General features: G+C 38.1%; 1 protein-coding gene across 1 annotated transcript; it reads right to left on the bottom strand.

The window, feature by feature from the left end:
- Positions 1-1464: 1464 nt before the first annotated feature.
- sco1 (synthesis of cytochrome C oxidase 1) lies at positions 1465-10077 on the bottom strand. The gene is made up of 7 exons (XM_079622117.1): positions 9854-10077; positions 8413-8526; positions 5726-5816; positions 5400-5597; positions 2212-2304; positions 2005-2120; positions 1465-1845 (listed from the first exon to the last, which is right to left on the bottom strand). The coding sequence occupies exons 1-7, from the start codon at positions 10010-10012 to the stop codon at positions 1711-1713; spliced, it is 906 nt and encodes a 301-aa protein (XP_079478243.1). The 5' UTR covers positions 10013-10077; the 3' UTR covers positions 1465-1710.
- Positions 10078-11660: the final 1583 nt, after the last annotated feature.

Raw genomic sequence — 11660 nt, 5'->3', positions numbered from 1 at the left:
TTATTGACTGGGATTAATGGAGGATTGAGTCACTAGTTACACCGCTCTAGTTGTTGAGTAAAACAATGGTGAAATGTGCTTTACCAAATGTTTGTGTGGTAAAAAGATGCAGTAAAGGTGAGTGTTCTGTCAATCACTAACAGTTTGACTAAGAAATGGTTGTTTGAAAGTCTTCACCCTGGTAATTGACCGTTCGCAAAGACCCAGCCCCTTTAGTTACTGTTGTTATGTCCGACAAGCTACGCCTCTCTCACAACACACCATGTTCTCACCAAGGGGGTAATCCATCCGCAGGAAACCGAAGCTTCCCGGGGGCCGCCATTGATTAGCAGAACTTCACCTGCTGTTAGCATTCCATTGACTCCCATTCATTTTGGCGTCACTTTGACAGCGAATAACTTTACATCTGAGGCGTTTAAAGATTAGTTTAACATTTGTCCATTATTTATTTCTAAAGAAACACGACAATGAATAGAAACGGCTCCATTACCTTGTATCTTACGTTATGGCCACGTAGGAGCAGTTTTTGTAAAAATAGGCTAACGATTGCGTCATAACCACTCGACTCTCTGTCGCACAGTCGAGAAATTACCGTATAGACAGGCGGAGAAGCTCGCAAACAATCGGGGGGACGTGGAGGCATAAAGTCAAGGGACAAGCCCATAGAGAGTGATAAAGTTGCTTCTGCTGCTAGCTCATGGACAGCTAATACTCACGCTCTCCTCACGCGAGATTCAGAAGGGAATGATCCAGATTTCTCTCGGCACATCTACTAGAAGACTTACAACTGTCAAACAGGTTGCTCACGTCACACCTACGTCGTCAAGCTCAGTTTGAGCCTGCGCACTACGGTCAGCGGTCACTTTTCTCCGTTGAAACCTATGGGGTCACTGTGTCCATCTTATATACTGTCTATGGTTCTCACGCATTGAAAAATACATCACGGAGCAGAGAGGACACTGACAACGCGCTGACAGACAGACCAGCTTACTTTGATATTAAACAAAGTCTCACTTTTCAAATTTGGTCATTTTTTTAAAGAAATGTAAACAATAAATACGGTTTTGTGGCTCTTTAATGTGTCGTGACAGATCGCTGTAGAGCATCAGTTAAAGCTGCTCGTGAACCGATCATCTCTTCCTTCTAGTTAATCTATAGCATCAAATAAACATGAATGAACATCAGGAGGAATGTTGTTTTAACCACAGAAAGGCGTCAGTACACTCCGCTTCTCAAGTTCAAATCCTCCCATGTTAATCTACTTCCTGACTGCTTTGTCGGACAAAATGGCGGATGGTGAAATATGATTGGTCACGGTCAGATCACCTGTCAATCAAGCTCCCAGCGAAGGGTCATTACATTCATAGAATTTACATAAATTATTAATTTATTTGATGTAAAGTCTACTTAATTTGTTATGCAACATGTTCCACACAATTCATCAACACAATGCATTACAAAAATAGCAATCAAAACACAGTTTATTGAAGATGAATCCTCTGAATTACATTGCTGTGTACAGAAATGAATAACAAAGATCAACAAGTTACTGTTGGGCTGCAGCAAAATGGGGAATGCTTCAGAATTTTTGATTTTGTGAATCAGGGTTTCACTTCAAATAAATAGAACATTTCACAGGAAGTGAAATAACGACAGTGTTCTGAGTCAGAAATAAACACTCAAGTGTGTACTGAAGCCTTGCACTTTGACTCATTTTCCATGTTTGTACTTTCTCATGTAGGATGCAATGGATGAGGAGATCTCAGAGGATTTCTTGTTCTGTCCAAAATATTCAAGAAACTGGCCATCAGGTCCCACCAGGTACATTATGATGGTGTGATCTACCTGCAATTACAGGGAAATACAGTATTTGCATGCTGACTTCAGGCTTGTGAGATTATTAGGAATTAAATTCATTAACATAAGGCAAGAGAAAACCAATTTTCTTGTGTCAAGTTTATTACACAAGCCAAACAACATTATTAAGGGGAACCAAAAACTCACAATGTAGTCGTTGTCTTCATCTTTTGGGCCCCGGCTGTAATAGACTCTGTAGGCTCTGGACGCTTGCTCGACCTGGGCGGTTTCGCCTGTCAGACCGATCAGCTTTGGGGAAAACTCTGCATGCGAGATATTAAAAAATATACATGATGAGGAAATCATTTCACAGCATATGGTGAGTGCAGAGTAATAAAGATCATCCCTGCTCACCTTTGACATACGCTGCCATTGCTTCGGGTGTGTCTCTATCAGGATCAATGGTGATGAGGATTGGTGTTAAGTCTGGAAGGGTTTTAATTTTATCTGTGACAGAAATGTAAGACACAAGTAGAGTTCCTTGAAATGGGTCTTGTACTATTTTTTTTATTTTTTAAAGCCACTTTGTGTGCCAACTCATCTGATGTAATAATAATAATAATAATTATTATACATGATTAATTATATTATTATTAATTCTTAATATATATTATGAAATGCATTCACATATATATATATGTTTTAGTGGTAACTTATAGGTACTATATGTAAGTATTTTCATGTATTAATTGTTTTTTTTTTTTTTTGCTAATCAATCTCACCAACTTCCTAGGTTGTCTATGAAAGCCTGTAGACTGATTTTTAAGTGAAGGACTCGGGTAATTTTTGCCAGGAAAATGCCAGGATGTGCTGTTTACACGCTCCCGAGAGCCTCTCTTCCGTTCAATTGCACATGAAATGAAATACAATATTCTGGATAATGCCGAAAGAGACGTTCTGTACTGTAAAGTCAATCTGTCATGCAAAGAAAAGGGATTCATTTGATTTATAGTCTCACATAGTCAGATCTATATAGTCTATAGTCTCAAATATTCTTTGTAATATAACTATCATAACAGTGTGATTTTAATGACCTTATCTTGATGCCGGTGAATCGCAGAGCTCATGCAAACAAATCCACATGATCAGATGCTTTCTTACCGTAAAACTTCAAATAATAGCCGAGTCCCAAATAGACGCCTGTCTCTTTTACACGCCTGGTGTGGCTACAGGTTTGGATAAATAAAGGCCGGTCTCAAATAGAGGCCGGGTCTTTTTTTAGTTTCGGGTTGTATTTAATCTTCTAAAACCCGTCAGATTGTCTGTTTAAGCCAGTTATATGGTGTAGATTGGGCACGCAAGAGAGCCCTGCGCATTTGGGCGGGAGCTGTTAGCGCAAGCAAGGCAGGAGGTATCGCACACCGGACGAGATGCGCCGCGCCGCGTCTATGTATCGCACACCGGACGAGATGCGCCGCGCCGCGTCTATGTATCGCACACCGGACGAGATGCGCCGCGCCGCGTCTATGTATCGCACACCGGACGAGATGCGCCGCGCCGCGTCTATGTATCGCACACCGGACGAGAAGCGCCGCGCCGCGTCTATGTATCGCACACCGGACGAGAAGCGCCGCGTCTATGTATCGCACACCGGACGAGAAGCGCCGCGTCTATGTATCGCACACCGGACGAGAAGCGCCGCGTCTATGACAACTCGAGTTATCGCACACCGGACGAGAAGCACCGCGCCGCGTCTGTGACAACTCGCGTTCGCACACCGGACGAGAAGCACCGCGCCGCGTCTGTGACAACTCGCGTTATCGCACACCGGACGAGAAGCGCGCGCGTGCGGCGTTTATGACAACTCGAGTTATCGGACGCGCACTTTGTCAGTTTATGGTCAGCAATATTGTTATGTTTAAGGACATTATGGAATTAAGATCATGTCTATGTTATGATTGTACTGTACAATTAAATACAATCGTTGCTTAGTCTACACTACAGTCTGAATTCACTTTATCTCAGAGCGTCCGTTAACTCAATTGAGAATATCATCTGAAAATCCGATAGCATCAGCAATTTTCATTCAACCAGCTGATTTCTGTAAATGAATGTAAAGCTAAATGTATATTGCAGCGCAGGGTGAAGTCTCAACACTAAATTAAAGGCCTGTCTCATATAGACGCCTGTCTCCAATACAAGCCGGTGCAGTTCGGCGATTTGGGAAAATAAAAGCCCGGGCTATTATTTGAAGTTTTACGGTAATTGCGGTTTTCTCACCGCTGTCATTTTTGTTGTGCGTTTATTTTGTTATTGAGAAGAAAACACACAGCACAAATGTAAATTTTCATCTAAATGTTGCTCTAAACCAAGTGGACAACGTTGGGATGTTTGTTAAATGGTAACTGTCGCCAAAATTTATCCTAGGCTATTTTTGTTAATCTACCCAAGTCAAACTTTTGTGTAAAAGCATAATTAGATGGAAACTCCACTTTTTAGTTTGACCGTTTTTTCGTTTTTGGTCAAAATACCTTTTGAATGGGAGTGCTAGGGGCACTTCTATGAGAGCATCAAAAATTTTTAAAAAGGCGGCTCGACACAACATTAACTGTGCTTGAAGTATCACCAGGGGCTCTACACATGAACTCCAGCATTGACTACATTGATTGTGTACACAGAGTTTACTAAAAAGAAAGATTTTGAACAACTCACTGTGTTTCCGTCCGCCGGCATTTTGTCAGTCAAAAGTAGTCGATCTGCCGAATGCAGCGTAATGAACTGACTCCATATGAGGAAATGTCATGCACTTGTAATTCCAATGAAAAGCATGATAACTTAGACACTTAGCTCATGGCAATATGAAACAAGCTTTAGGAGCTTTCCATCTTTACTCTCCTTATGTTACGTTGCATTCGGAGATCGATTACTTTTGACTGACAAAATTCCAGCCACCGGAAACACAAACTGATAAAGTGAGTCGTACAAAACTGTTCTTTTTAGTAAACTTTATGTACACAAACAATGTAGTCAATGCTGGAGTTCATGTGTAGATCCCCTGGTGATACTTCAAGCACAGTTTATGTTGTGTCGAACCTTCGTAGTGTAAAATAGCGATTTTGATGCTATCATTGTAGTGCCCCTAGCACTCCCATTCAAAAGGCATTTTGACCGAAAACGAAAATACGGTCAAACTTAAAAGTGCCGTTTACATTCTAATTATGCTTTTACACAAATGTTTGACTCTGGAAGATTAACAAAAACAGCCTAGGATAAATTTAGGCGAGAATTACCCTTTAAAAGAACATCACTGCAAAGATATTTACAACTACTTTTTACTTCTATGAGAAGAACGAAAAAGTGATTCGCCGTGAGTATATCCGGACCTTGAATCAGGTTTAGTTTCTTGTACGTTACGTGTGCACGAGAGCGCGCATGAACAATAAGTTGTTGCTAATAATAAGAGTTTCTGAACTCTACATAGAGCCTGTTTAAGTGTCCAAACATTTTAATATTCAAACATCAAACCTGAGAGCTTTATAGTGTCAATAAAAATCAAAACTGTGGCTCTACATAGTAAAAAAAAAAAAAAAAAGATACATTACCAATCTCATCAACGACCTCAATCATTTTCTCCAGTTCATCAGGACAGATGTCTGGACAGTGTGTGAAACCGAAATATATCAGCAGCCACTGGCCAAGAAAATCTTCATTCTTCGCGGGTTTATTGTTGTGGTCGACAAGCGAGAATGGACCTCCGAGAGCTGGTTTTCCCATCGACTTTGTTCTTTCTTTCTCAATCACTACAACAACAAAAGACACATTAATGATAAAGCTCTCATTATGTTGTGGAGCATTTGCATAATATAAGGATGCAAAAACAATGTGGTGTAGGTTAATCATTTATACATGCATAGATCAGAGTCCTTACTTTCCTCTTTTTCTCTCTTGAAGTATTTCATCGCTAGAAGAAGACCTCCTCCCAGCGCAAATGTGATAGCAAGAGATTTCCATGTAACTGGCTGTGGAAGAGACATCAGTACCATTCATACGTCTGATCAAAATACACCCAATCATTGGTAATCCACAAACAATGTCAAACCCTTTTGTGAAGTGTCCTATTAAAAAAGGTAAAATATTTGGATTGCTGGGAAGGATCAGCACTTGCTGTGTAACTGAGATTATTGTGTCCCGAAGCAAACTTCTTAACCAGTTTCTTTTTTTGAATACCGTACACTGTAAAAGATTTCTGGAAACCCTGAATATTTGCATTCAAAAATGTGAAATTAATACTTCTATCCAGAAAGGATTCATAAAAATTGATCAAACGTGACAGCAAAGACATATAAAATGTTTTTTTTATATATATATGTAAAAGGAAATGTTGTTTTTTTTACTTTCTATTTATCAAAGAATCCTGATTTTTTTTTCTTCACAAAAATGTGAAGCAGCACAATTGTTTTCAACATTGATAATCAGAAAGGTTTCTTGAGCAGCAAATCATTTTATTAGCATGATTTCTGAAGGATCGTGTGACACTGAAGACTGGAATGATGAACTATTCTTCAGATTTGATCACAGGAATGAATTATATTTGAAAATATTACAATAGAAAATTGTAAATAATAATACATTTTTATTCCTGTTTTTACTGTATTATTGATCAAATAAATGCATCCTGTTTGATTATACTAATTTACAAATGCATTCCAAATTTGTTATTTTTATGGACCCTTTTATCCAAAACCCAGGGTGTTGGGAAAACAACAATCTTTCAGTTAGCAGTCATGGGGCCTAATGTATAAAACTTTACGTAGATGTCATCCTTAAAAAAGTGTGTATGCACAAAAGATAGATTTTGCGAACTAACAAAAGTTTTCAGATTTATAAACCGTACTAATGCCAGAACCTGCGCAAAATTCCATTGAGAAATCCTAATCAGCGGAAGATTGTGCGTACATTCCCCCCCCCCCGTGAGATACGGACTATAAATGCCATTTGTGCCGTCACATTACATGACTAAAAATCATTTAGTATCCTTTGTCTTATTTTAGAATAAATATATGCTCAGTCGCATCATTATGGAAGCTTGTTTCCGCCACAGATTTTTTTATTATTTTTATAGAAGTTTATATCTCGCAATTCTGACTTTTTATCTCAGAATTGCGTGATATCAAGTCGCAATAAAGTAAGAATTGCATGATATAGTCGCAATTGTCTTTTAAAAGGTTTTATTCTGTGGCGGAAACAAGCTTCCATGCATCATTGATTACTGTTCTCGCGAGAAATATTTCCTTTAGCAATATAGTTTACAGAGGAATTTCCATATACCTAGCACTCTTCGCTGTCATTAAAGGGATAGTTCACCCAAAAATTATCCTATGATTTACTCACCCTCAAGCCATCCTAGGTGTATATGACATTCTTCTTTTAGACGAATATAATCGGAGTTATATAAAAAAAAAAAATGTCCTGGCATTTCCAAGCCTTAGAATGGCAGTGAATAGTCATTTATGTTTTGAAGTCCATAAAAGTGCATCTATTCATGATAAAAGTGCTCCTCGCGTCTCTGGGGGGGGTTAATAATGGCCTTCTGAAGCGAAGCGATGCGTTCGAGTAAGAAAAATATCCATAGGCTATTTAAAACTTTATCGACTAAAATAACTAGTTTCTGGCAGATAATGACTTAATGAAAGTTGAGTGCTTAAAGGACAATTCGGGTGAAAAATGAACCTAGGGGTTAATAACACATGGTTACCGAGTCGATCGTTCTCTGGGATGTGTTTTCATGATAATCGAATGTAAACAGTTTTATCTCTAAAAACAGATTAGCTTATAACGCTAGTATATGGGACATCAGATATAAGTAAAAAGAAATCATTAGTTAATACACTAACAAGGCTCAAAATAGCCTCACACTAACACGGTAGTATAATGAGGGTCCCTACATGCAAACCGAAGCATTGAGATCTTTGTAAGTGTTCAGACAGTTTAATAAGAAGATACTTTATAAAGACAGTACATTACGCGTATACAGGCAGGAGCCATCTTGGAAAACAGTCTCGACCAGTCGAGCCATGAACGCCATGCTAAGTGAGCTGGTCGATAGGAATTACGTTTATGAAATCTAACGTAGCTCGGCGTTCGTGGCTCGACTAGACTCATATTCGATGTCCCATATACTAGCGTTATTAGCCAATCAGTTTTTAGAGATAAAACTCTTTACATTTGATTATCATGAAAACGCATCCCAGAGAACGATCGACTCGGTAACCATGTGTTATTAACCCCTAGGTTCATCTTTCACCGGAATTGTCCTTTAATAACTCCTTTAACATTGAATATTTTAATAATATTAAATAATATTCTATATTATTATTATTATTATTATATCTAAATATCTAATATCTAAATGTGTATATCAAAGTAAAAACAGAGTTTAAAATCAATCTGTTTACTTCACTCACTCCAGTAAAAGAGCGCGGAGACGTTTTACACTATAAATCCCGATATGTGCGTGGAAATTTGCGTACGCACATTTTCATACCTTTTTTGTGCATTCGCAAGGTTTATACATCAGGCCCCTGATCTTTACATCTTGCTGTGAATGAGGCTTACACCAATCTTCTTGTTGTTGGATTTGTCTCTGCTAGATGAGGGAGGAGGAGGTAGAGTGGACAGCGTCCGCATGTTGAGAAGCGACACACATGGTGCTGTCCTACATGTCCTAAACTGAAGAAGAAAGTCACATACAATAAATGAACATGCTGGAGTTAATCTACACTACATATAACCATCATTTATAAAACAGACACACTTCAGACCAGTGGTTCTCAACCAGGGGCCCGGGGACCCACTAGGGGGCCTCGGCAAACTTTGAAGGGGAATGCAGGATGATTAAAATTTTTAATTCTGTCATTAATTTCTCACCCGCAAGACATTCGTTCATATTCGGAACTCAAATGAAGATCTTTTTAATGAAATCTTAAACGATTTCTGTCCCTCCATTGACAGTCTACGCAACTACCACTTTCAAGCCCCAGAAAGGTAGTAAAGACGTCATTAAAGTAATCCATGGTATGCCAGTGGTTTAACTTTCATTTTATGAGGTGACTCGCGTGCTTTGTTTGTGCAAAAAACAAAATTTTCCTTTTTTTTTTACAAAATATTCTTCTTTGATGGCGTTCACACAACATCTGCTGTCGCGTAATGTAAATTATGGCTTGTTTTGCGCAAAAATAGTACTTGCATTGCTTCATAAAATTGGGGTTAAACCACTGTTGTTACATGGATTACTTTATTTATGTCTTAATGACATTACTTTCTGTGGCTTGAAAGTGGTAATTGCGTAGACTGTCAATGGAGTGACAAGAAATCTCGCAGATTTCATCAAAAATATCTTCATTTGTGTACTGAAGATGAACGAAATTCTTACAGGTTTGGAAAGACACGAGGGTGAGTAATTAATGAGAGAATTAAAATGTTGGGTGAACTATCCCTTTAATATGGTTTAAATTAATTCATAAAAATAAAAAAAGAAATAAAAAAAAGAACATAAAATTAAGGTCTAAACAACTGAAAATGTATATATATATTTTTAAATGTAGGCTAATCCTCAATTCATTCTGAAATTTTACTTAGTATCATCATAAACTATTGGTATTGAACATACAGTTCTTGAAACTTCTGTAATCACAAAAATAACAGTTTAATTAATTTACTATAATGACACTCCCAGTTTCTGTCAATAAAAAAAGGTCGAAAACAAGCATCTGTGTCATAATTACAGCAGAACAGTGATCAGTTACAATTAAAGGTAGGATGACAGACAACACTTTAATAACTCTAATTACCTGGCATATGAAATATCAGGAGTATATTTGATCGAACCATGGTTTTACTTAAAATAAAACAAACATGGTTATTTAAACCATGGTAACCACAAATTAACCACGGTTTATACCATGGTGTTTGTAGTAAAACAGTGTTTATACAAATGGTAATAAATCAGTCAAAGAAAACATGGTTAACGTTACTACATGTTAAGCCAGTGACCTACCAGTGTGTTGGTCTGTGACTGTGTTGATCTGGAGACACAGCGGAGACTTTGAACATTATAACGTTTACTGACACAGGCTGCTCTAAACATCTGACATCTGAAACTGTTTAAACTTGAAACTGCTGTTAAACCCATAGTGCTGATAGTTATTAACATCATGCTTCCTCAACGCGGAAGTGACTGTCGGTGGGTTTACACAACCTAACGGCGTACATACGTCGCAAATGACTGACCCTGAATCAGCTGTTAATATGAAAAACAACGAACTGAGCGGAGAATGACAGCGATCCAACTGATCTGAGGTCTGTTTTAGGACATGACATGGAAAAAGCGGAGGTGACGTAAAAAGACGTGACATCTAGCTTTTTTTTTACTTTTAAAACATGATACAAAGCCGAAAAACAAAAACAAAAAAAACTTTAATGATCACTGGTCAATTTTAACATCACATTTTCCACAACATGCCAAACAATAAATTAGAATAAAAACGATGTGTAAGATACACAAAAATAAAGTAAGGGAGAGGGAGGTTTTTACGTTACAAAACCAACATCTTTCAATAAAGAATAAATACTTTGCTTTAGGACTTTTCATCCCTATCAAATTCTCCAAATACATTGAACAACAAAGCCGGATTGAAAACAAATAAACTGAAACCGAAATAATGTAGGCTATTTCTATCATTATTTTAAACACATGCGCTTGTGAACATTTGAAATATTATTTTACTATCGCTTAAAGACCCACTCCGATGAAAATCATGTTTTTCTAGGTGTTAACATGTTCTTGTGGCATTTTTCTGATGTTAGAGGACATATCTTGAGAAAAATAAGCTCAAAGTTGTATTTCTGAGTATTTCTACATTCAAATGTCTGTGAATCAGTAGCAGACGCTAAAATGCCGTTTAAAATAGACTGGAGTTATGACGTAGTAACTCCACTGGGCGGGGCCACAAGCTCATACTCAAATTGGAACACATACTGTAACAAATAAGTCACTTTTCACCGTCTATCAATCGTCAAAACTAAAGTTTGGAGAGCACAGACTGATCCCGTCAGTAATTACATCATTACATAATGAGAGAGTGCAGCCAGCCTCCTCCAGCCAAGCAACAGGCGACATTCGTGCATGTGAAATTCCGCGCTCGTCCAAGTAGACTTGCACACGCCGGGTGGCGACGAGTTTCGCCTGTCGCAGTCGTTTGTCCTCTCGTGTGTCAAGCCCATCACTCGTGAGAGAGTCAGTCAGTTTTTCAGATATAGCGGTGACATTAGCATCATAATAATCCCGAAATTCCGAGCAATCCACTGATACTAAATATGTCCTGATTGATCACCGTGGGAGGGATGAAATATTGAGACGAAGTCGAGCTGTTTTTTACCGCGACGTCTCGGAGTGAAATAATGATCGGTGATCGGTGATAACTTTGATTAACTTCGGATAATAATAATTAACGTGTATATATAAAACTGTAATGCTTCTCCGTGCCAACGGCTCCGCCCACAACGCAGAGGCGAATTGCTAATGAGCTACTGCCGCTCTGCTGAAGCGAAGTCCCAGAAAACGGCACAGGTTTTGAGATTTTGGCTAAAAATGGCATAATCATAATTTAAAGACCACCGGGAATGTTTAAAAATAGCTCAAAATATGATCGGAGTGGGACTTTAAGCTCTCTCCTTTACTAAATAATTATAGTGATATTATTATTATTTTTATTATTATTTTATTATTATTATTACTACCATCATCATTATTATCATTGTGATTTATTTATTTATTTGTTTATTTATTTCGGCATTCGTGTGTT

The sequence above is a fragment of the Phoxinus phoxinus genome (genome assembly GCF_949152265.1).
Source record: "Phoxinus phoxinus genome assembly, chromosome: 1".
NCBI classification, from domain to species: Eukaryota; Metazoa; Chordata; class Actinopteri; order Cypriniformes; family Leuciscidae; genus Phoxinus; species Phoxinus phoxinus.
This window is presented reverse-complemented; position numbering and strand designations above follow the sequence as displayed.